The sequence below is a fragment of the Idiotropiscis lumnitzeri genome, chromosome 6 (assembly GCF_059441095.1).
Source record: "Idiotropiscis lumnitzeri isolate Australia: NSW breed Sydney's pygmy pipehorse chromosome 6, RoL_Ilum_1.0, whole genome shotgun sequence".
Classification (NCBI taxonomy): domain Eukaryota; kingdom Metazoa; phylum Chordata; class Actinopteri; order Syngnathiformes; family Syngnathidae; genus Idiotropiscis; species Idiotropiscis lumnitzeri.
The window spans coordinates 3,772,942-3,795,836 of NC_142396.1; the positions used below are offsets into that span (position 1 = coordinate 3,772,942).

The following is a 22,895-nucleotide window of genomic DNA, read 5'->3' on the forward strand; positions in this document are numbered from 1 at the left end:
TTTAAGGCGTCTAAGCAGTTTATTCGCCCTTGACAAACGCCGACAGAACATTATTGAAGTTTTCCTTCATTCTTTTGGTGTATTACTTGACTTTAATCCATTTTTTCAATGTTCAATTTCACCATTCAATCACCGTCATGGTGCCTTCGGGAGGACTTTGTCAATGTGACAAACGCCTCTACGCAATCATTTACCCAGATATATTTTCCATAAAATTAGCGTAAAGCTTGATTTAAATACGATTTTGCGACAATCAGTCAACAAAACTCATTGATTTGATTCCTGTCATTGTCTCTTCAGTGGGACGTGGCCAAATTGAGAAACAAACCTACAGAATCATTTACCCGTTGTCTTTATTTATTGAAACAAAATTAGCGTGTCACTTGATTTAAAATCTTTTTTTTTTTTTAGATCCAATAAACGAAACGCAGGCAAGCGCCTGCTTAGGGCCTCGCGACCACTAGGGGGCATCCGAGTGTAATTAAGAGTTTACAGAGCATGAAGTACTCTCGTGTCTTGATTTGTTTGCAATATCTATTCATCTGATTTCCTGATACTATGTAATCTTTGATTATTGATGGTTTGATTTTTTTTAACTGAATATGTGATATGGTTATGTTTTTCTTAAATTATTCAATAAGATTAAAACGGTTAAAATAAAGGATCTTGACGGTTTTTTTTCATAATTGCAGGACCCGACGAGTCAATATTTTTATTATTATTGGAATATTTTATGACATATTTTTCATAGTTTTTACATTTTATTATTAAATATCAAAGTTATTTTATTTACGTTCCTCCTGTTCCCGGGTGCCAGGTCACAAGCCTTCCCCCTTTGATCCATAAATTATTCATTTCTTTTTTTTATCACTGTCCGGCCGAACCCCGCATACGCGCGGTGCGCGACCTGCTGATTCTCATTTATTATTATTATTATTATTATTATTATATGGGGTCTTTCCGCGATTTTTCCACATTTACTCCCTTTTTCATGGTAAACTTATATTGAGTGTCTCCATCGTAAAATGTTATGAAACTCAGGGTCCCCGCGAAACTACTTTAGAAATGAATACGCTTGCTAAGCTTTTCTTTCAAAAGCTTAGACTGACGTGATTTACAAAAAACAAAGTCACCAAAGTGGATTTCGCCCACGATGTCGCAACAACTCCCGTGTGACCTTCCCTGGGAGGGGGAGGGGGGGGGGGTCTGGTTCGCTCGGTCAGTCCGCGCGCGGTCCGCCTGAGGCGTGGCCCCGGGCGGCCGTTGTCTGATTGGTCCGCGTCCGCCGTGTGGCCGGTACCTTGTGGAGGTCCGCGACCTCCAGGCGCTCAGTGGCGCCATGCCTCGCTTCACCGTGCACGTCCGAGACGAGTGGCTGACGGTGCCGTGCCGGGACGGCTCGGCCACGATCCGCTGGCTGGGCCACGAAGCCCTCAAGCGCTACATGAAGAACAAACCGGACGATGGCGGTTTCGCGGCCCTCAAGGACGCCCGCTTCGTGGTGCGAAGGTGTCAGGGGCTCGGTCTGCTGGACGCCGACGACACCGTCGACGACGTCCTGGAGGATAACGACTTTGTCGAACTGGGTTAGATAAAAAAAAAAAATACAAAATTGGCTCACTTGACCCTTTGTAGGAGCGTCCTCGCTTTACGATAGAGCTCCGTTGTCCGCCATAAAAAAAAGAAAAACACTTACGGTGGTAGTTGAGCGTGTCGTTTGATGCCGTGTGACTTTTCTTATGCAGTTGCGGAAAGTTGGTCATTTGCAAGTTGAAAACGTTGCATTTTTGGCCGCTTGCGACCTCGACTCTTCTCATGAACAATGTGAATTGAAATCTATTTCAACCTTTATGAATCAAAATTCCAAAAATATTTCCAGTAAATCTAAAAAGTCACCACCATCCTGTTCAAATGCCTTTTTTTTTGTGATGTGTAAAAAAAAAAAAAATGAGAGCAAAATATTTTCACCAGTAATGTGACCGATGATGTGTACAACTTTATTTAAAAACAAAACAAAAACGTTTTATTTATTTTTTTTGGAGAGGGGAAGTAAAATTCCGCAGCGCAGTTCAACTTTGGTCCGGACGGCGCTGTTTTTTTGTGAAGATATGGCTTGCGTCTGTCCAGAAGAGCATGCATTGCCACGACTCGCCAGCAATCTTTGCCGCTCCTCAAATGTTGCTGTCAGCCTCTGATAATGTCACCGTCGTGCCATATTTGCGTTTCTGACATCCGCGATGTCGACGTGACCTTAAAAATGTCTGGGAAAGCCCACTAGAACATCTGAACTTGACGCCGAGTGAAGCGAAGCCAAAGTCCTCCAAATGGTGTCAGGCGGGTGCTGCGTCCCGTTCCAGTCGACTTTGGCCAATTTTGAAGCACAGCCACTTTCCTCGCTTCCTCTCTTGATGTTATCGCCGTTGTTTATTTCTCCTTTTTTTCAACACTATTTTGTGGAGTGAGCAGAACGCTGACTTGTGTTGTGCTTGCAGCCATCCACGGCGACACCATGTGTCCGGACTTCATCCCGTGCACGCCTGGCGTTTCCCACCTGTATCCATTCTGTCAATCTTCCGAGTCGAAAGATATTTTGCATTTCAACGCTCTCGTCGCTTCTCCTTACATAAAACCAACTAGCACAGCGGCGTACCGAGAACCTGAAGATGTAAGGCTGGTCTTTTTTTTTTTTTTGCTCCCTATTTGCGTGCCTACCGAATATTTTTGCTTTGTTTGCCGTGCAGAGTATTTGCTTGGACGGCGAGAGCCTGACGTCGACGGACTTGGTCAACTTGGGCCGAGGCCTCTACAAGATCACGGTCGGCGAGCATCCGCACGCTCTTGACTGAAAACTTGGACTGACTTTTTTTCTTTTTCTTTTTTTTCCCGTCAGCTGGCCGCGGAAGCCGAGCGGAAAGTGGTGAAATCCCGAGAGCTTTTGGACACCATCGTCAAGGAAAACAAAGGTCGCTCCCGTCAACGCCGGCGCCATTTTGTCGAACGCGATTCCGCACAACTCAATTGTGTTTTGTTTTGTTTTTTTCCCTCCGTTTCCGCTTGCAGTTGTTTACGGGATCACCACCGGCTTTGGCAAATTTGCTCGAACCGTCATTCCTGTCAGCAAACTCAAGTAAAATAAATAAATAATGAAATCAATGTGTTGAGCTGAAACACGAGTTGTTGTGATTTTTCTCTTTGTTTGTGTTGCTCAGGGAGCTGCAAGAGAACTTGGTGCGCTCACACTCGGCAGGTAAGCCGCAATTGCAAACAGGATTGCATTTTTCTTTTTTTTCAAATTCAAATTGTCTTTGCGTTTGGAGTAATTGGGTTCGATATATTTCAGAGCTGGGCACTTAAGCTTTTTTTTGCCGCTCAGTCCCCCCCCCGTCCGACCGTGATCTCAGTACCCATTTGGCCTCGACCCTCCGGCCTTTTTCATAAAAATTGTGTTTGTGCGTGACGGCGCCGCCGGAGAGGCGGTAGCGCCAGAGATTTATTGAAACATTATTATCTGTCTAATGAGCTCATCAAATCCGCTTAACTTTCTTATGGGCTTTTCTTGGACATATTTGTCTGATTCTTCTTTCTTCTTCTCCACGAACGTGCCCAATGCCAGTAAGTGCGCACAGCTGGTGTCATAACGATTGTGGTGTTGCCCCCCCCGTAGCAGGCGGGAGGCGCGTGATGTCAGAATAAGGAAATCGAGGCCCGCTTGAACGCGCGCTGCCGTCGCACGTCTCGTCACTCACAAATTGTTGCTGACGGCGCTAAAGACGCGTTCGGAGGCCATTTTTGAGATGAACTTTTGAGAGACGATTTGTGGGCCGGACTAAAATCCACCTCCGGCCTTTGTTAATTGAAGCCGTTTTTTAAAATTGTTTTTTTTTTTTTATTTTGTCACTCCCCGACCCAAAAATGGGCGTCCGGCCGGGCTGTTCCGCCTCGGTTCCGACTGTCCGGCTCTCTTTATTTGTTGACTAAAGCAATCCCAATTTAGATTCACTGTTTTGTAGAATTGGCTCCATTTTAAAAAAAGAAAAAAGCGTGGCTTCTCATTGAAGTCGACGCTACATTTCCCGTAAAAAAAAAAAAGTATCAGATGGATTGCTCTTTGTGATTGTTTTGAATATGAAACGGGATGCGTGTCGGTGTTGCGCAGGTGTGGGAAACCCGCTGAGCCCGGAGAGGACCCGCATGCTGCTGGCGCTGAGGATCAACGTGCTGGCCAAAGGGCACAGCGGCATCTCTCTGGAGACGCTGCACGCCATGGTCCAGGCGTTCAACGGTGAGCGCCGTCACCTCCGCCACATTCGGACCGCCTCGAGCGGTCAACTTGCGGGAAGCCACTGCGATGCCCCGGCATGTGGGCAAGGAGAGCCGCCGTCGCCATTTCCGAACAAACACTTCAAACTTTGAAAATGTGACAAAACACTCGCAAGGATGATGCGCTTGGCGTTTGGTTTTGGGCCGGCTCGAAACGTTTCAAGTGGAAAAATACTTTTGCTCTACGTCACCTTGACTTCCAACTTTATTCCTAGCCTGACCGAGTTCGTTTGTAGATGCGAAGCTAAGGCTTGAAGCCGCTCACGGACGTCACGATGAATGAAATGGATTTTGTTCCCGTTGTTCTTTGAGCAACAAACGTCAACGTAGAACACACGACAGCAAGTCGTTGCCGTTCAAAAAAACGCTTGGAACACACGCCGAGGCGAGGGAACATTCCGACTCCCCGTAGAATTGCTCACCAATGAATGTGCAACGCTACTCACACACGCGCGCGCGTTCCTTTGTTTGAGTGCAGAAAAGAGAAAAAAAAAGAACACTTTTAATCTGGAAAAAACTTTCTCGGGGATGCATAATCAAGCCAAAGTCCATAAAAACACATTCTTGTAGTTGTGTGGCTTTGTGAGTGACGTCAGTGGCGGGTTAGTTTCATTTTGGATTGGACTGTTGAAAGCGTCGGCGGCGACGGCGGCGTGATATTTTCACTTGACTCCGGCGGCGCATCCCAAAGTCAAACACGCACGCGAGACGGCTCGTAACGCGACAAACGAGTCGGCGTTAAGTCACGCTGCGGGTCGACGTTGCAGCTTCCTGCCTCTCGTTCGTCCCCGAGAAGGGCACGGTGGGCGCCAGCGGGGACCTGGCGCCGCTCTCTCACTTGGCGCTGGGGCTGATGGGCGAGGGCAAAATGTGGTCGCCCAAGAGCGGATGGGCCGACGCCAAATACGTAAGATGAGATCTCACCTGCCGCTGCAGCCGCAATTTTTGGTTTTTGTTTTTGCTTCTCTCCCTCTTTTGTGTGTGAGCAGGTCCTGCAGGCGCACGGCCTCAAGCCCATCTCGCTGAAGCCCAAGGAGGTAATGTGCATATTTTCCTGTGTTTGCACAAAAGGGAAGGACCCCGGCCGGATCCGCCGGGACCACGTTGCATCATCCATCCCAAAATACACAGCCTGGCTTGTTTTCACAATCCTTCACTCATTCATTCCCTTCTACGCAGCGTCGCCCAGTCCAGCGACTTTTACAAAGCCGATTGTCAAAGTTTGCGAAGCATGATGAGTGAGCTGATTCTGAAAAGTTGCGCATTTGGAATCCTTCCCAAATCCCCGCTGACGATATCGTTGACTCATCGGTCAAGTGAAAAAGCCTTTCCGGCACGCTACTCGGGTGAAACCTGAATTCACTTCCTTTGCAACTGCAATCCAAGTCCATTTTTCAACGGGGGGTTTCACTCCGCTTGTCCGTGCACATTCAAACCACCGTCGTGACGAATCGATCCCAGTAGATGGCGCCGTCGCATTGCTTTGGATTGAAGCTCAGCACAGGTTTTGAGAAGAAGTTGGAGAGTAGGCAGTAAATCTCGGCGGGTCACGTCGACCATGTGGGAGAGAAATGCCGACACGTTGGCACTCAAATCGAGTAGGTGTCGCGCTAGCTGGAAGAAAGTCTGTCGTGATTGAGAGAAAAGGAATGCAATGTTCAAAAAAAAAAAAAAAAAAGTTCAACTTGAACCATGCAGCGATCTAAAGTCACTCACGCTGCTTTTGTAGACATTTTCTTGTTTCATTTTGAGGTGTCGCAAAAGCAAAAGTAGTCGTGTCAAAGTTGTGCTCTGCTTGACCCCCAGAAAAAAAGTTTTGTGGGCACTTTAGGGGTCTTCTACTGGTCAGAACGAAAGACCAGCAAAAAAAAAAAAAATCGAGGTCAGCAAAGATCATCTTCCTCTTCCTTTGCAAGATCAGTGGAAGGCTTTTTGAAAAGGTCACCACGCAAATTGAGTTGACGAGATGATTTGCGCGGCGGTCGCTAGCGTGCGTTCTCCGTGCCGCCGGCAGGGCCTGGCTCTGATTAACGGCACCCAGATGATCACGTCGCTGGGGGCGGAGGCCGTGGAGCGAGCCCAGGCCATCGCCCGCCAGGCCGACATCATCGCCGCGCTCACGCTGGAGGTGCTCAAGGGAACCACCAAGGCCTTCGACAGCGGTGAGCGCCACGCCGACACCTTTCAACTCCGTCGCGCCACATGGAGCTTGACTTTGACCGATTGCCTTTTTTTTTCCTTCCGATGCAGACATCCACTCGCTGAGGCCCCACCCGGGACAAGTGGAGGTGGCCCTGCGCTTCCGCTCGCTGCTGGACTCCGATCACCATCCTTCCGAGATCGCAGGTGGCGAGAAGCGACAAGACGTTTTCTGCAAGCGTCGAAACGACTGAGAGAGTTTTTTGTGCGCTTGTGTGTCCAGAGAGCCATCGCTTCTGCGACCGAGTCCAGGACGCGTACACCATGCGCTGCTGTCCTCAGGTAAACGCAAATCGGCGCTCACGCTTCTCGCCGTCGCTCGGTCATCTTGCGTACCTTCAAACTCGGCAACGAAGCGACTTCCAAACCGTCCGAACGCGTTGCCGTGTCTTCATCGATCCGCTTCCTGTTCCCAAAGGTCCACGGCATTTCCAACGACACCATCCAATTTGTCCTGAACATCATCAACACGGAAATCAACAGCGCCACGGACAACCCGGTATCCTTTCTTTCTTTCTCGGATGAACCGAAGACGTCGCCGAGCGCCGCCGCCGCTAATCTTGTGTGGTCCTCAAAGTCGACCATTTTTTTGTCTTGTCTGCAAAAAAAGACAACTCTTTGTTGTTGTCTTTGAGATTCTGACAAAAATGACGGAACCGCATCCTTTTTTTTTTTTTCTCGACGGCCTTCCCACAAACCTCAACGGGAGGCATTTGATGTAACTGCCGTCGTGCATGTGGTTTTTTTTTTTTTCCTATTGGCTGCACGAGATGGTCTTTGCCGAAAGAGGGGAGACAATTTCAGGTGGCAATTTCCACGGAGAGTACCCGGCAAAGGTCGGTAGCGCCCGCCGAGACACCACAACAGGACGCGAGGCTGGTGTTTTTTGCCGCCATCTCACGCTTCCGCCTCGCCGTCAGGCTCTGGACTTTCTCGCCATCGCCGTCCACGAGCTGGCCTCCATCAGCGAGAGGAGGATCGAGAGATTGTGCAACCCGTCGCTGAGTGAGCTGCCGGCGTTCCTCGTGAACGAGGGCGGCCTCAATTCGGGCTTCATGATCGCTCATTGCACCGCCGCCGCTTTGGGTGCGCCTCCCGCCTTGGTTTTCCGCATCAAGTTGACTCGCGGCTCCTCGCTCATTTTCTGCGTCCAGTTTCAGAGAATAAAGTTCTGTGCCATCCTTCCTCCGTGGACTCGCTGTCGACCAGCGCTGCCACCGAAGACCACGTGTCCATGGGGGGCTGGGCTGCCCGGAAGGCGCTGAGAGTGGTCGAGCATGTGGAGCAAGGTGAGGAAACGTCCGCCTCCTTGCTCTTAACTCGTTCACTGCCAACCGAGCCAAAACGAAAAACGGATCTTTGACGTCTTTCGCCGTCAATGGCGGTGAATGAGTTTGCTGACAATCGATGTCGGACCGAGAAAATATCCTTTGGCGCGGAGGGGCCAATAAAAGAGAAAGAAATAAAAGCGAGAGTGAGCGCGAGCGACGGAAGTGGTGTGAAACTTAACATTTTGTTGCGCTCTCTGAAAATGTTTGTCACGGAGCTCAGTTCTGGCCATCGAGCTGTTGGCGGCCTGCCAGGGCATCGAGTTCCTCCGCCCGCTGCGTACCACCACGCCGCTGGAAAAGGTCTATGACCTGGTGCGCAGTGTGGTCAAGTAAGTCAAACACGAGACGGCCAAGGTACAACAAGGAAGGTTAATATTTAGCCGGCGTTCCACTTTTTGCAGGCCGTGGATTAAAGACCGATTCATGTCTCCGGACATCGAGGCGGTGCATCGTCTGCTGCTCGACCAGAAGGCGAGTACCGACCGAGACTCCGTCCGCCCAAATTCATCTCCACGCGCAAACTCCATTTGCATGTTTTTTCAACCCAGGTGTGGACCGTGGCCAAGCCTTACATTGACAAATATCAGACAGAATACATCCCAGAATCGCGACCCGTCTCTCCGACCGCCTTCTCTCTGGAGTCGCCGCCCTCGCCCAGGAAGCGCTGCCGCCACGACTGAGGAAGCCAAATGGAAATGACCACCGTCAGCATATATCACGTCAACTCATCATTGAACTTTTGGATTGTGATTCAGTCCGTATTGCCTCACAACTACCTCAAGCGTTGGACTTACTGTAGCCGCCTTCCCGCTTATAAAATGACATATCTGGGATAATTGTGTGGAAATATTAGAGAGCCAGCAAAACAACTTGGAAAATAAGTTTGTTGCACGTTATCAGTGCCTTGTCTCAGCTGTGGACTTTTCATGTTTACTATGTAATTGATTTGACTGACGGATCAACTTTTTGTTTCGTCAGGACCGTCAGAAGACACTGACCCCCATTTACAAACGACATCCTATTACAGATTAAATATTACAAAGTCTTACTCTTATGCTTATTCCACGAAATTGTATTCATTTATCGCCAACGGTCTCATTTCTTCATTTTGCATATGCTCTCTCGAGTACGCTGCTTCTACGACTATTGGAGTTGTGAGATTAATTTTATGCAATCAGATTTTAGCCTCGTGATTATATCAGAATTTTGCTCGCCGCAAAACTTTATCTATATCTTTGCTGCTGTAACACTGCAAATTTACCCATTGTGGGACTATTAAATGACATCTTTATCTTTATTAACAGTATATACAAACTTGTATAGATAAGAGAGCAAAAATTAAAAAATATAAACAATTATAAAATAAATATTCTCACCCATCTGATCAGAAATCAGAAATCCCTTTATTGTCATTGGACATTGTGTCTTTCCGAACATGGGTTTTTGGGAGTTTTTGGGTGGCTCTACTAATGATAGACATACTTCATGAACTCGTATTTTAAAAGCTTAATAAGGTTCACGACTGAACCAATGGCGAGTCGCTAATTTAGCAGTCTAGTATACTGAAGGTCCTTCAAATTATTTAGCAATCAGAGAAACTCTCTAATAGGAGTTCATCCTTGAAAATGTACAAAAATGGGCCTAAATGATTGTTTCGCACCAAACTGGCCAAATCAGCAAATACTCAGTCATAAATTCACATTTTAATGAAACAAGCGAAGTGAGTTTTCAGTAGTTACTTGGCTGAGACCTGAATAGAAAAAAAAGTGCAGACCTTAAGGCACTAATACAAATCGCTTCACCCCAACGTCAGGCTGCTATCTTGAATTCACACCTTCTTCTTGCACTCGACAGAGCAGAAGAGCCGTCCTTGTGCCGCCATGAAGCGCTGGCCCATCAGAACCTTGGCGCAGCCTGAGCACTTGAAGCACTGCGGCGCCGCGTGCCAATGGTGGTCACCGTACGACACTCGTTGAGCCTCAGGCTCCACCGCCTCACCGCACCCCGAACATTTCTGTGGACGTAAAAGATACAGTGTAGTTGTTCTCGTTGCGAATCAAAAACAAAGGTTTTACTCATAAGTCAACTTAATGTGTTGTGTTAAATCTATTGTAACGTTATGCACAGAATGCGCAGAAGAGATGACGTCACTCACGACGGTGGGAAGTAGAAATACATTATTTGGGCGTATTAATGATGAGGCGAGGTTTATTTAAGCAAAATAGGAAGTCAATACTGTTACGCAAAAAAACTTTGATCTCCAAGCCGCCAGCACTATCCCTCCGCCCACGAGGAGCACATTTTGTGCTCCGGAAGACATCAACGACTGATACATGCAACCTAGCCGCGGCTACGGTTACAATCCCAAAAAATCCCATACGTCATCGACGTAGCAGTAGAAATTAATTGAATTTACGAAAGGACTTGGCATGAGGACGAAGGTAATCAAGTAATAACGAGTCTTACCACAGCATAGTTGTTCATGTAGCAGACTGTGCAGACGGGCTTGTCCTGCTCCATCACGTACGTCTCTCCGGCCAGGACCAGGTCGCAGTCGAAGCAGCAGAAATGCTTCAGGTGCCAGTTTTGACCCTCGGCCTGCGTGTACTCATTACTGAAGATCAGCTAGGGGGGAACAAAACCACTAAATTAGCAAGGAAACTGTCAACTGTGCCTAACTCTTTCCTTCCCCTACTTCAATTGAGCACGTCACCAAAAAAAAGAAAAAGAAAAATGAAGAATGGCTCCACCTCTGCCTCAATTTAAGCCAGGAACACCGCCCTTTTTCTACTCACCTCATCGCAGCCGGCGCAGCGCGGCTTCTCGCTGTCGCCATAGTGTCGTCCGCAGTAGAGTTTTCCACGCTTCCAAAAGTAGATCATGTCCACCAGCAGCTCGTTGCAGGTGCAGCACACAAAGCAGGCCGGGTGCCACAACTTGTCGTAGCCGGCCCGCTCGGCGTACACGGCCGGGTCGCCGATCCGCATCGGCTGATCGCAGCGGCGGCATGACTGCAAGGAGGGAGATAAGATGATCTTTTTTCTCATGTTTCTTTCCATGTTCATGTTTGAGAAACAGGTGGCGCTAAAACGGCTAAATCTCGGCAAACGTGAGAAAGTCATTTACAGACATGTTAGGATAAAACTAACATAATAGATGGAGCTACTGCCAATTAACTAACTTTAACTAACCCGGAAAAATAGAATGCTAAAATGGAGGAATAATCAAAACCAATAAAAATATGCAGAGAAAAAAAAAGACCATAAAATATCTGAAAAATTAATAATTGAATTTATTTCAACTCTTAAAAAAATGGAAAAATAAAAAAATAATATAAATTGACTTTTTATATTGGCTAAGTTCATTGAAAAACAGTTCATTCAGCCAATACAAAAAAATATTAAAAAATTACTCAAAATTAACAAACGCTAAAAAAAAAAAGGTGATCCAAGGCCCATACTTAAATAAAAAATAAAAAAAACAAACCTACATTTTTTTTTTTAGTTTTACATATATAATTTACACATTTGTGAGTTTTTTTCCCAGGCTTTTTCTACTTTATGTTCACTATTGGTGACCTATGCCACACTTAGTACACGGACAAGAATCCAAAATCCACATTGTTAAATACAAGGAAATGTTGGCTAATTGTTGCCGAAAGATTAGCTGTGCTGGCGTGTCGCGTTCATTGTTGCACTGTTAACAAAACCCTGCTCGGTGCCAAAGCAGCACACAATGCGCCGCATGCAGACAACAGCCAAACATCCGTCAGAGAGTCTCAACGGAACACTTTGATGTGACATTTGCAACCCACTGCGCATTTTTTTTATTGCACCACTGCATATCCTAATCATACAATTATACATGGCCTGGATCAAATGGTTAATTGTGTTACCCAGTCTGCAGGTTTGAAAATGAGCATGTCATGTGGTGACAGTGTCTTCAATAATGATTGTTTTAGCAGACTCTGACATGTATTGTTGAATAAGACACAAATATGAATAAATAAGAACTTTAGAAGTAAAAATCCTTACGAAGCTTTTCTGTGGGGCTCCTGGAGCCGCCAGGGCTCCAGCCGTGGCCGCCGTACCTACGGCGCCACCACCGGACTTGGACGCTGCCCCTCCAGCTCCAACAGCCCCCTTGTCACCCACTGCTCCTGGTCCTGCTGCTTTAGCCCCTCCAGCATTGCCTGGTTCACCTTGACCCGCTGCCGCCTGCACCAAAACCATCTCCTCGGGCAGCCTCACGTCGCCGACACCCAGCGCCTCGTCCTTGTACTTGCGCACAAACTGCTGCATCTGTTTGACTTCGGCCGGGCTCAATTCATGGCACTTGTTCGGGTCCTGATCGTGCTCGGGCAGCTGGCGGGCCATTTGTTGCCGGCGGTAGGCGGCGCCTTCAGTGCCCGCCACGGGGCGCTTCTCGGGCGGCAGTAGTTCAATGTAGCGCACTGCCTGCGAGAGAGGGAAGCAAAAAAAAGGGGACCAATCACGGAAGAGGTAAGGAAAAATATTTGGGCTTAAGATATGACTGGAGACCAAACAACCAGCAAAGCACATTCAGATCGTTCTAAATAACTCAAAAGAAAAAAAAAAACAACTAAATTTAAATAAATTTTGGAATATGGCTGTCATCTCACAAAGAATGGAAACTATGTTGTGATACAGTATTTCTCAGAGGGAAACCAATTACAAGCATGACACAACAGCACAGTTGGAGTGATTTTGTTTTTGATTGGACTTTGGCGCCCTCTAGTGTTTAGTGACGATTACCGCAAACAAAACCAAAATGCAGTAAAAACATGCAGGACGTGTATGAAAATGTAAAAAATAGTTTAAATGGAAAAACAAAACAAAAAATGTGAAGTTTCATCCTGAATTAAATATACACATTAATAAAAAATATACAGTTAAATGAAATTTTGAAATTTGCTATGCAATTTAAACGACAGATTTAGAATAATGCTGTCAGGGGTGTGTGCAGTCGCTTAACTTTCATTAGCTAACATTGTGGCTGATCTTTCAAAAGTAAACTAAAATTATTAATCAAATTCTTAATGATCACTTGCTGGATTTTTATGCCATCCGTTGAATGCACACATAAGCAAACTTACCACATATTTGTTAGCCACAGGGGGCGCCCACTCATACGTGACAGATTTGAGAGGCGTTTCTTTGTTGACTGGCACTACGCTGGCTTTGGTGGAACTGACGGAAACGCTCGCTGTGTTCGTCTTGACGGGGGCAACGCCAGCCGGCCGGGCCTGGACGCCACCGGACGCTGTACCTCCTGAAGCTGCCTGGATGCCACCAGACGCCGTACCTCCCGAGGCTGCCTGGGCGCTGGCGGACGTCATACCTCCTGAGGCTGCTGAAGGCGGGACGGAACCTGCAGCGGCCGTGGTGGTGTGAGGTACGGCTGCGGTTGCAGAGGCTGGTAACAATGTGTGAGCCATGTCCGGTAACACTATTTGGGCGGTAGCAGGACCACCCAGTGTGATGGTTACGGCGTTGCCGCGATACATGGGGACACCGTCCGTCTTCAGTTTGGCAATTAGTCCAGTGTATTTGGTGTCCTCAAAGAGCTTCCCCACCTGCAAAAAACATGGAAAGGCACTTAGGGAAACATACAAGAGCAACAATGTGTATGGAAAAAAAAGAAAATCAAAAAATCCTGAAGAAACGCTGGGAAAACAAAAAAAAACAGTAAAATGAAAAAATTGTGAAATGTAGCTAAACAAAAAATAATAATTTATAACATTTTGTTTAAAAATTCAAAAATAAATAAAACACTTTTTTTTTAATATGAAAAAAAACTGGCACAATCCCTTTTAATTTGGACACACATGGCTAATTAATAATTTCTTTGTACAGCTGGAAAAAGTGAAAAAAATAAATAAGTTTTAAAAACACAGAAAAAATAAACGAATGGGTAAAATAATTTTTCCAATGTGAAAAAAAAAATGAATAAATTGTGAAATTGGTTTACTCCAAGTTAACTAATGCCAATCAAACCATTAAAAAAAAAAAATAAATAAATATATAAGCTAGAGGTGAAAACTTTCTGCTCCTGACCTTTTTGTTCTCCTCTGAATTCATCTGCACATTGTGCTCTGCAAGTCCGCACTTGCAGTTGCGACAGATTTTCCTGCAACGGACCAATAGTTCATTAACAAGTGTGTCAAAGACCTCCAGACCGTTGAATTTAAACAAGCAAACCAGTTGGACATTTTGGCAAGATCAGCAATTATGAGCACAATTATTTATGACTGCTATTACGTGCACATGTGGGTTCAAGACGTGTACGTAAGCATTCATCGCATCATTTAGCCAACAGTAGATTAGAGAGCAACATATTGTGACATCAGTCAAATGTTGCTAATTAAGTCTACGAGCCGCTGATCCCAGCCTAAGCCCGCACGCTTGGAATTTGCGGGAATTGAGCCGTGAGTCATTGTGTGAGTCCATGTGTTGGGTTCAACAAAGCGGCCTTGTCACTTTTTAACGAGCGTCACTGCTGGAGACGGTTTGCTCCTCAACAAGGACGTGCTCAACAACAAAATTCCACTGCCAACAACGAAAATGTTTTTCTTTATATATTCATGATAAGAAATGATAAACGAGTTCAGCCTTGATGGAGGTCCTCACCTCCAGAAATGAAGCTCAAAGCCTTCACACTTGTCTTTACACTTGAGGCAGGCAGCGCCCGCACCAAACTCATGTCCCAGCGTCATCTGAAACACAAACGTTACATTGAGAAGACACTTCATCAGGTACACAACTCCATGCAACATTCTTTCTTAACCATATATGGTCAATGAGTCAGTCAGTGAGTGACGTGGTTCCTCAATAACGCTGACTCAGGAAGTTTCCTTAATTTGTGACTTCCTCCTGTTTTAACATGCACATTAGTCCAATCAAAAGTGAGGTGTGGTTTATGTTGTGACCAGTGCTAATGTTACTGAATTTTTAAATGTTAATTTCCTAGAAACGTTGTTTTTTTGCATTTAAAAAATAAATAGGTGGTAAGGCCATGGGAAGAGGGATCCACGTTGTCCTTTTGGGCTGAGCCCCATGAGTGCAGTCACGTGGAAAAATAAAAATGACTAATTTATGCAATTTTAAATTTTTTTTTTTTTTTTTAACAAAACACTTTTTTAAAATTTTTAAAGAATGAAAAATAGGAATTAAACCAACTTAAAAGTATAACATAATTGGACTTTTTAAAAATGAAAACAAATCCAAATAAAACAAATGTATTACACAAATTTTTTGAACATGAAAAACATAAAAATGATTAGACATACTTTATAATGTGGAAATTAAAAAGATAAATTATAAAGAATGCAAAAAAACCAACACTAAAATAATTATTTATTGAACATATTTTAAAGAATGAGAAAAAAATCATGAATTAACTATTTCTTAATGTGGACAAATAAAATGACTAATTGAGAATATAGAAAAAAAATAAAATTTACTTCTTAAACCCATTTAAAAACGTGAAAATGATTAATTATCCATATTGTCTCATAACGATTATTTACATTTCCTATATTTCCTATGGGAATATTTTTCCTTCTAACACTGGTTTGTTTGCATTTTTGTGACTTTTATGAATTAACAAATTTTAAAATGGGACACAAAACACCCTTAAGGTTATTCAAGGATTCCATTGCTATCGTTTCATTTGGGATTTTGGAAATTCCACTAAAAATAAATTCAGGCACATTCCCAAAGAATTTCCAATGTCACATCTGTCAAACCACGTCAAGACATTTGCAAGGGTGACTTCATTGATTGTGGGTACAGATGTTTCCATGAAACATCTGTTTGATGACACAAAGAAGAGCGAAGACAGCTGTGGGGATGAGCATTCAACATTTGAGTGTGTTTATCTCTGCCGGGGATTAAAATTGGACGCTTTAGCAAGCCTGTCTGGGTCATCTGGCAGCTCAACAAAACATCAGTTAATGCGTCTATGAACACACTAACAAAGACACCCCCGAAAAGGGACTGGCTGCTAACCAGTTTCTTGCTTTTTTTTGTTAGCCTTCTCAAAAAACTAAACAAACAAACAAAAAAAAACAGTTTTTCCCATTCAGAACCATAAAAACTTTCAATCAAGTCTACTTAAAAGCATACATATCTATCATCTATCTCATCATGGACATCTAAACTGATTTTAAAGTATAAAATTTGTACTCTACTACATATATTGGATGTGTGCTTTTAAGACGCATGGCCTAGTGAGTGCTGTCAAGAGCTGGAGTTGGGCTGGCCAGTTACCGGTAGTTTACATGTGAGCTACTTGATGTACATTTTGGCCAACAGCAGCTCCTGCAGTGTTCTCATTTTATATTGTGGGTTTGGCTGATTATCCCGTTCAATAGATAACTCAAAGTGCAATGGTGGCTATGGCTCTCCTTGCTCACATGCGAGGTAATTCCATGACCTTTTCCCCACTTCACTCAAGTATCTGAAGATTACTCATACACCAAATTTTAGGCTTACAAAAAAAAATCTACCAAGTGACATGAAGCCCTGACGCTCATGACGTCAGCAACAAAACCACGCCTCCTCGAGGCACACTGCAACACAATATTTACACTACATGAATCAGGTTGTCTTTACATTCTCTTTTAGTGTTATATTATATTCGCATGTAATGCTGTGATATTTTGTTATATCTAAAAAAAAAAAGTAAAAACATTTTTAGTGTGGTTTTCTCTAAATTTACGAGTTGAGACCATCACTGTAAACTGAATATGAATCATGAATGTCATAAATTAGCAATACAATACAAAAAATATGACTATGAAAGAGTGACTATAGCGACACGCTTTGAATAAAGGTAAAACTTTAGCAACTTTTGGAGGTTTGTTTTAAGCGGCCAGAGACCACCTGCACTGCGTCCTCCTGGCGCACCTTAGCAGGGCGTTGACTCACCTTCTTCACTTCCTTCTCGATCTCCATGTTCGCCTCCTCGGCTCTGAAAACACACCAACTGAACCAAGCAGACGCCGACGGGAAAGCAGTCTCAAGTTACCCACAAAAGAAAGACGACGAGACTGACTGAAGACGATAAACGGGACAGTCCAGAAACCACTTTCGGTTTTGGAAGCCAGCCCGCTACGCACGAGCGTGAAGTTACTGAAGCTAGAATTAACATTTCCGGTATTGACGAACAAAATAAGATACAGCAATATACGTTTACGAGTGATGAGATCGTTTTTGTGTTTTTAAACGTTACATAACATAATAAACTTGTAGACAGTTTTCTGAATAGTCAAACAATTCATCATCATTCATAGTCACCCGGCTGACATCATTTTCATCATTGCGAGGCCTCACTCTTGTTTTATTTTGAAATTACCAATACCGGACTTCTTTATTGCCCACACTAACTCACGTCTTTTACGCGACCGGCCCCGTTCTCTTTCAAGGGTGTCGCGATTGGCGCTGACAGATGTTCCATCAAGCCAATAGAAACGAGGTATGAAAAAAAAACAGCGGGATGATGAAATCAGCCAATCGGCGGTCATAAAAGGCGGGCTCCCATTCCAACAAAGGATTGAGGAAAATGTGATGCTTTGAACAACCTGCAGTTACCAAATCCCTGAAACAAAACTGTGTGTTGCGTGTTTACTGTGTGATTAAGGATACTTTTAAGGACATATTACTGCCAGAGCAATCGTGATGTTGCATGTCTGGAAATGTTGTGGTTTCCTGTGCGAACTTGTTCATGCTGCCACACCCTTAAAAGCTACTAATCAGTGAACTGACAAGTTCAAAATAAATTTGTCAATAAATGTAATTGAAACATAACACAAAAATTACAACATTGACTTTCTTTTTTGTAATAACAATCATATTGTTCTATTAAATGGACCAAATATTCTCCAGCCTCTTTGTCCCACATTAAAACAGAACTGTTGGAAATGCAAATGTCATCTTGGCCCAGGTACTCTGTACATTTATGCAACTGACCATGAGCATGCAGCAATCTATGAGTTCAAGTATAAAAAAGGAAGTTCTGTGAGAGCGCTGTCTCAGTTTGACAAGAAACACAGAATAGGACACTTAATCTTAAGTGAGGAGGTATGTGCTGGCATTAAGGGATGTGTGTGTGTGAGACCGTAGCAGGTGTTTTTATCACCTGCTGGACTTTATTTTGCTATCAGTCGCCTTACATAAAGCAAATCTGCAACTTGTGAGCAGTGCTAAAGCTTGTTTTTCTCCAAAAAGTAAAATGAATGTTGCAGGCAGTCTAAAGAATGTTCAATATTTGCACATTCCCAGCCGGTAATTGTGTCTAAGTGTGTTACATTTTCTGCCACAGGAGCACATATTTATTCACATCAATATGCTTATTAGTATTATTTACTGAAGTTCTTAATTAGCTACAGTACGAGGTAACAAAAGAGGAAGATGCAATTGGGGTTGTCTTCTTCCTGGTGTCTTGTGAGAAATCGTCTTTTCATTTGTTTACTTGATTTGAAAGGAAGAGTGTACTTTGGCTTGTTGATGTTTCCAGAAATTGATGACAGTGAATGAATTTGAATCATCAAAATGATGCTATCGTGAATAGATGCCATTTTGTGTATAGATATTAATGGCAAGTTATGTAGACTGACAGATGTCATTTCTCAAATATAATTTCATTTTCATGAATTACCTCAAATTCTACCATGTATCCTGGTTTATTTCATGCTATACATGTTATTTTACTGTTTGTGCCTATTCAATTTATTTATTAATTTATTTGTAATGAGTGTTCCTGTTTATTTTTATTTTATTTCATTAAAACTCCCAAATCCAGAAAATCTAACGAAGGTGTGAAGGAACGTCAGCGTTCCGGGTTGCGTGGGAATCGTAGCACCTGCTGACACACCTCCGTGCCCTTGAGCCAGGAGGGCTTGACCCACCCCCGGTGGGTCCATAAAGAGGTGAGCGGGGGGTCCCGGACGGGACTCTTGCACTCTGTCACGATGAGGGTCTTGATCGTGTTGGCCGCGCTGCTGGTTGCCGCGCTGGGCAAGGAGACTTTTGAGGGGTGAGTTGATGTCCATCTTTGCAGACCACACACTTTAAATAGTCCACATGGTACTCACTTGAGTCTGCCTAGGTTGAATAATACATACAGGGAGAAAACAGAAATTTTTTGACCACATTATATTGAGCAGCAGCAGTTTGTGCAATCTACTGTATGTGCTGACAAGTACGTGAAAGAAAATTGCGCCATATTACCCACACCCACTTCGAATTGTTATATACAGTATGATAAAGGAGGAAGGTCGTGACCAGTGAATGTATTTTTTGACACAAGATGCCAAATAAGTCTTTCCTCACTCGTGTGTGGAGTGTTTTCCGCTACTAGTGTATTAAATTTTGTGACACTTTGTGCGTTGTGTTTAAAGAAATCAGTCTCTTCACATATTTTCAACGTGCGTGTGCGAGATGTTGTAGTAAAAGATATCAGGATCTGGTTAAAAAGTCTTCGAAGACAAGCTTCTGTAAAAAAGAAAAAATTGAGAATTTTCAAAGACAGTTTTTTTTCATGAAAAATGGTGAAAGGATTGTGTGTTGTGTTCAAAAGATATCTGGGTCTTTGCATGGTTGCCAATACTTACGCTGTGTTATGCTCAAAGACAATGTTGGGTGTTGTGTTCAAATGTATCAGGTTATTTCCATGGTTGCAAACCTATTGAGTGTTTATGGTCAAAGACTTCAGTTACTTCGTCTGGCTGTAAATATATGCTGTGTAGCGTTCAAAGACATCCGGTTCTTCATCTCGTTGCGTCAAAACAAGCCTTTGTATATTTGTTAAGACAGAAGCGTACAAATATCTATTGTTAATCATTATGTGTTGCGTTCATGGACACTTTTGTGATGAGTAATAAGATGTGAAACCTGTGTTGCATTCAAAGACATCAGGTTCTTCGCCTGGTGGCAAAGGATGAAGCCCAGCTGTCTCTTCTGAAACAAATGGAGGACATGGAGGAGTATGGGGTGAGTGAGCAATCCCTGGTGGCAACGCCATATAAAACCAAACATCTTCAATCAAAATTGTACGGCTAATGTAGTGTGTGTGGGCATGCATGTGCGTGTATTCGTCAGCTGGACTTCTGGATGGAGGCCAGCGATGTGGACGCTCACGTGGACGTCAGAGTTCCCCTTGAGAGTCTGGAGGCTGTCAAACTTTTCCTGGAGAGCAGCGACATTGAATACTCCATCATGATTGAGGACCTGCAGGTTAGAATTTTCTTTATTAGGCTGATTAGTCGGTTAGTTAGTTAGAAATTGGTTTGGATTCTTTGTTGTTCCTGCACCCCAACTTGCATTGGGGCCAAGTGGGGCAAATGCACTGGATTCAGCAGATGGTGCTGTGGTGAAAAAAAATGTGGTGGAAAAAATGTCTGCACTGTAGGAAATGACACGCTAGTTTTTTTTTTTTTTTAGGTGATCCTGGACGAGGAGCAGGAGGAGATGGATGCCTCCGCTCGTGACGCCGAGCCCAGAAACACCGCTAACTTCGACTTCTCCAGATACCACAGCATCAGCGAGGTGTCACGCATTGTCGTTCTTCACTTGCTAGTGGCTGATTGCTGAATGTTGCCTTCATCTTGTCGACGCGGTGGTTTTAGCTGTACAGGTTCCAGGACATGTTGGTGGCGGAGAATCCGGGACTGGTCAGCAAGCTCGTGATTGGTCAAAGCTACGAGCAGCGTCCACTCAACGTGCTCAAGGTAACAACGAATGAAACCCGCAATGCACATACGTGTTAGTTTGTTTGACTGATGGACTATTTTTGTTGTTTTTGGACATCCATTGGATAGTTAGTTAGCTAGCTAGCTAGCTAGCTAGCTAGATAGATAGATGGTCTTTTGTCCATTAGTCGGTCAGTTTGCTATTTAGTTTTGCATCAGCGTGACTGAAGAACTACTGTGTATTTTTTTTTTATCATTATTTTTTTTAGTAAGTTCTTATCAGTTAGTTAGTTCATTGGCTAGCTATCCAGTCGTTCAGTCAGAGGTTTAGTTTATCTGGTAGTTGGCTAGTTAGTTTTTTCAGTCGTTAGTTAGCCAGATTGACTCTTTAAGTCCATCAGTTATTTTCATTTCATTGGTCAGTCAATCTGAGTTTTTTGGTTCCGTTTCAACCCTTTTGGTAGTCAGTCAGTTTATTAATTTGACTGGTGTACTCTATTGGTTCTGTTTTGGATTTGTTTAGGATTATGAGCGAAATTTTTGGTCCAGTTACATTAGCTTATTAGCATGATGTAAGCAGAAAATCCATGTCCGAAAGACATTCAAATGAACACTCTGTGTGTGTGTGTAGTTCAGCACCGGAGGAAGCAAACGTCCCGCCATCTGGATCGACACAGGCATCCACTCTCGTGAATGGGTCACTCAGGCTAGCGGCACCTGGTTCGCCAAGAAGGTGATTCAATGACCCTCGGGTTTCTACGTGTATCGTTTTCAGCTACATTTTTTGTTCGCTGCAGATCGTCACCGACTACAGCCGCGATCCCGCTCTCACCGCCATCCTCGACAAGATGGACATTTTCCTGGAGATTGTTACCAACCCTGATGGCTACTACTACTCGCACACGAGGGTGAGTCCGCACTACAATACAAAAAAACGTAATCAATATTTCGAAAAATACTCACGACTTTTGACAACATTGGATTCCATTTTACCAGAACCGTATGTGGCGTAAGACTAGGAAGCCCATTCCTGGTTCTTCCTGCGTGGGAGTGGATCCCAACAGGAACTGGGATGCTGGTTTTGGAGGTAATGTTGCGGAGTAACCAACCCAGTTCAATGATATCAATTGTGTGATTTTGATGTCATATTGATCTTGAATTGACGTTAGATGCCAACTGGAAACATTACCCTGATAACATCTTGTATGCTGCTGCGGTTACGCTTGACTTATTAACTTACCTTTCATGTAGACGTTCGCTTATCGTTTTGTTCAGGATTTGTTAGTCATTTGATTCTTTCAACATTAGTTTTTTTATCATTAGTTGATAAGTTAGCTGGTTAGTTTATGAGTTATTAGTTCCTCATTTAGTCCCGGTAACTTCACCTTCCTTTTGTATATGTCACCAGTGTATACTTGTATACTGTATCGTAGGCCCTGGTGCGAGTGGCAATCCTTGCTCGGAGACGTACCGCGGCCCGCGGGCGCACTCCGAGTCGGAGGTCAGCTCCATTGTGAACTTCGTCAAATCCCACGGCAACATCAAGTCCTTCGTATCCATCCACTCGTACTCCCAGATGCTGCTCTACCCCTACGGGTACACCAGAACGCCTGTCAAGAACCAGGTTGAGCTGGTAGGTCATCAACCCAAATGTGGTACCATGAAGCTGTATTACAATTTGTATTGATTATTTGTGTGTTGGTGCAGCACAATTTGGCTAGGAATGCCATCACCGACCTGGCCTCTCTCTACGGCACACGCTACCGATACGGAAGCATCATCAACACCATCTGTGAGTTTTTCTCCTCACGGGGACGTGTACAATTCTATTCAAGATCTGAGCTATATTTAATTTCAAGTCTCAGCAGAGGCCGCAGCTTACCTTTTAACATTCTGTCCCGCGTTCCAGACCAGGCCAGCGGAGGAACCATCGACTGGACGTACAATCAGGGGATCAAGTACTCGTTCACCTTCGAGCTACGTGACACAGGACGCTACGGCTTTGTGCTTCCCGCCAACCAGATCATCCCAACGGCCAGGGAGACGTGGCTGGCCCTCATGGCCATTATGGACCACACCTCCAAGAACCTCTACTGAGGTGCACAGCGCCCTCTACAGGAAGAGGAAGATTATTCATAAAAATAAAGCAACAGTCAGGGAAGAAAAGCACTTCTGAGCTTCTACTTTTGTCTGAAAACAAGTCCTTACTTTAGGAGCGAGTTCCGTTCCTACGTTGGCGATGCAACCTGAATGCCTGAATTAAATTCCAGATTTTTAAAAAATGAATTAAATATAAAATATAAATAAAACAATTGACAATGAAAAAAACAATT

The 22,895-nt window shown here is 44.2% G+C and overlaps 3 protein-coding genes across 3 annotated transcripts; 2 read left to right on the forward strand and 1 right to left on the reverse strand.

The window, feature by feature from the left end:
* Window positions 1–1,266: 1,266 nt before the first annotated feature.
* Window positions 1,267–8,904, forward strand: hal (histidine ammonia-lyase). The gene is made up of 20 exons (XM_088298095.1): window positions 1,267–1,586; window positions 2,493–2,553; window positions 2,638–2,665; window positions 2,742–2,816; window positions 2,891–2,963; window positions 3,061–3,127; window positions 3,210–3,247; window positions 4,157–4,282; window positions 5,088–5,227; window positions 5,310–5,357; window positions 6,335–6,482; window positions 6,571–6,666; window positions 6,743–6,801; window positions 6,938–7,018; window positions 7,290–7,355; window positions 7,440–7,605; window positions 7,674–7,808; window positions 8,071–8,179; window positions 8,252–8,321; window positions 8,399–8,904. The coding sequence occupies exons 1-20, from the start codon at window positions 1,340–1,342 to the stop codon at window positions 8,528–8,530; spliced, it is 1,965 nt and encodes a 654-aa protein (XP_088154221.1). The 5' UTR covers window positions 1,267–1,339; the 3' UTR covers window positions 8,531–8,904.
* Window positions 8,905–9,231: 327 nt separating this feature from the next.
* Window positions 9,232–17,017, reverse strand: tes (testis derived transcript (3 LIM domains)). The gene is made up of 9 exons (XM_088298096.1): window positions 16,802–17,017; window positions 14,501–14,586; window positions 13,928–14,000; window positions 12,967–13,446; window positions 11,885–12,307; window positions 10,646–10,861; window positions 10,317–10,475; window positions 9,685–9,864; window positions 9,232–9,600 (listed from the first exon to the last, which is right to left on the reverse strand). The coding sequence occupies exons 1-9, from the start codon at window positions 16,826–16,828 to the stop codon at window positions 9,586–9,588; spliced, it is 1,659 nt and encodes a 552-aa protein (XP_088154222.1). The 5' UTR covers window positions 16,829–17,017; the 3' UTR covers window positions 9,232–9,585.
* Window positions 17,018–18,752: 1,735 nt separating this feature from the next.
* Window positions 18,753–22,731, forward strand: cpa5 (carboxypeptidase A5). Its single transcript, XM_088297608.1, has 11 exons — window positions 18,753–18,908; window positions 19,783–19,864; window positions 19,973–20,107; window positions 20,315–20,419; window positions 20,500–20,601; window positions 21,194–21,295; window positions 21,360–21,470; window positions 21,559–21,649; window positions 21,996–22,195; window positions 22,270–22,354; window positions 22,472–22,731. The coding sequence occupies exons 1-11, from the start codon at window positions 18,844–18,846 to the stop codon at window positions 22,657–22,659; spliced, it is 1,266 nt and encodes a 421-aa protein (XP_088153734.1). The 5' UTR covers window positions 18,753–18,843; the 3' UTR covers window positions 22,660–22,731.
* Window positions 22,732–22,895: the final 164 nt, after the last annotated feature.

Excerpts from the sequence above, each read along its gene's own strand:
- hal (XM_088298095.1), top strand. The coding sequence starts at position 1,340 with ATGCCTCGCTTCACCGTGCACGTCCGAGACGAGTGGCTGACGGTGCCG. Across the intron at positions 4,283-5,087 it reads CATGGTCCAGGCGTTCAACG|CTTCCTGCCTCTCGTTCGTC; the intron begins GTGAGCGCCGTC and ends TCGACGTTGCAG. Across the intron at positions 7,606-7,673 it reads TTGCACCGCCGCCGCTTTGG|TTTCAGAGAATAAAGTTCTG; the intron begins GTGCGCCTCCCG and ends TTCTGCGTCCAG.
- tes (XM_088298096.1), bottom strand. The coding sequence starts at position 16,828 with ATGGAGATCGAGAAGGAAGTGAAGAAG. Across the intron at positions 12,308-12,966 it reads CTGTGGCTAACAAATATGTG|GCAGTGCGCTACATTGAACT; the intron begins GTAAGTTTGCTT and ends CCTCTCTCGCAG. Across the intron at positions 9,865-10,316 it reads ACATGAACAACTATGCTGTG|AAATGTTCGGGGTGCGGTGA; the intron begins GTAAGACTCGTT and ends TTACGTCCACAG.
- cpa5 (XM_088297608.1), top strand. The coding sequence starts at position 18,844 with ATGAGGGTCTTGATCGTGTTGGCCGCGCTGCTGGTTGCCGCGCTGGGC. Across the intron at positions 20,108-20,314 it reads TCATGATTGAGGACCTGCAG|GTGATCCTGGACGAGGAGCA; the intron begins GTTAGAATTTTC and ends TTTTTTTTTTAG. Across the intron at positions 20,602-21,193 it reads GTCCACTCAACGTGCTCAAG|TTCAGCACCGGAGGAAGCAA; the intron begins GTAACAACGAAT and ends GTGTGTGTGTAG.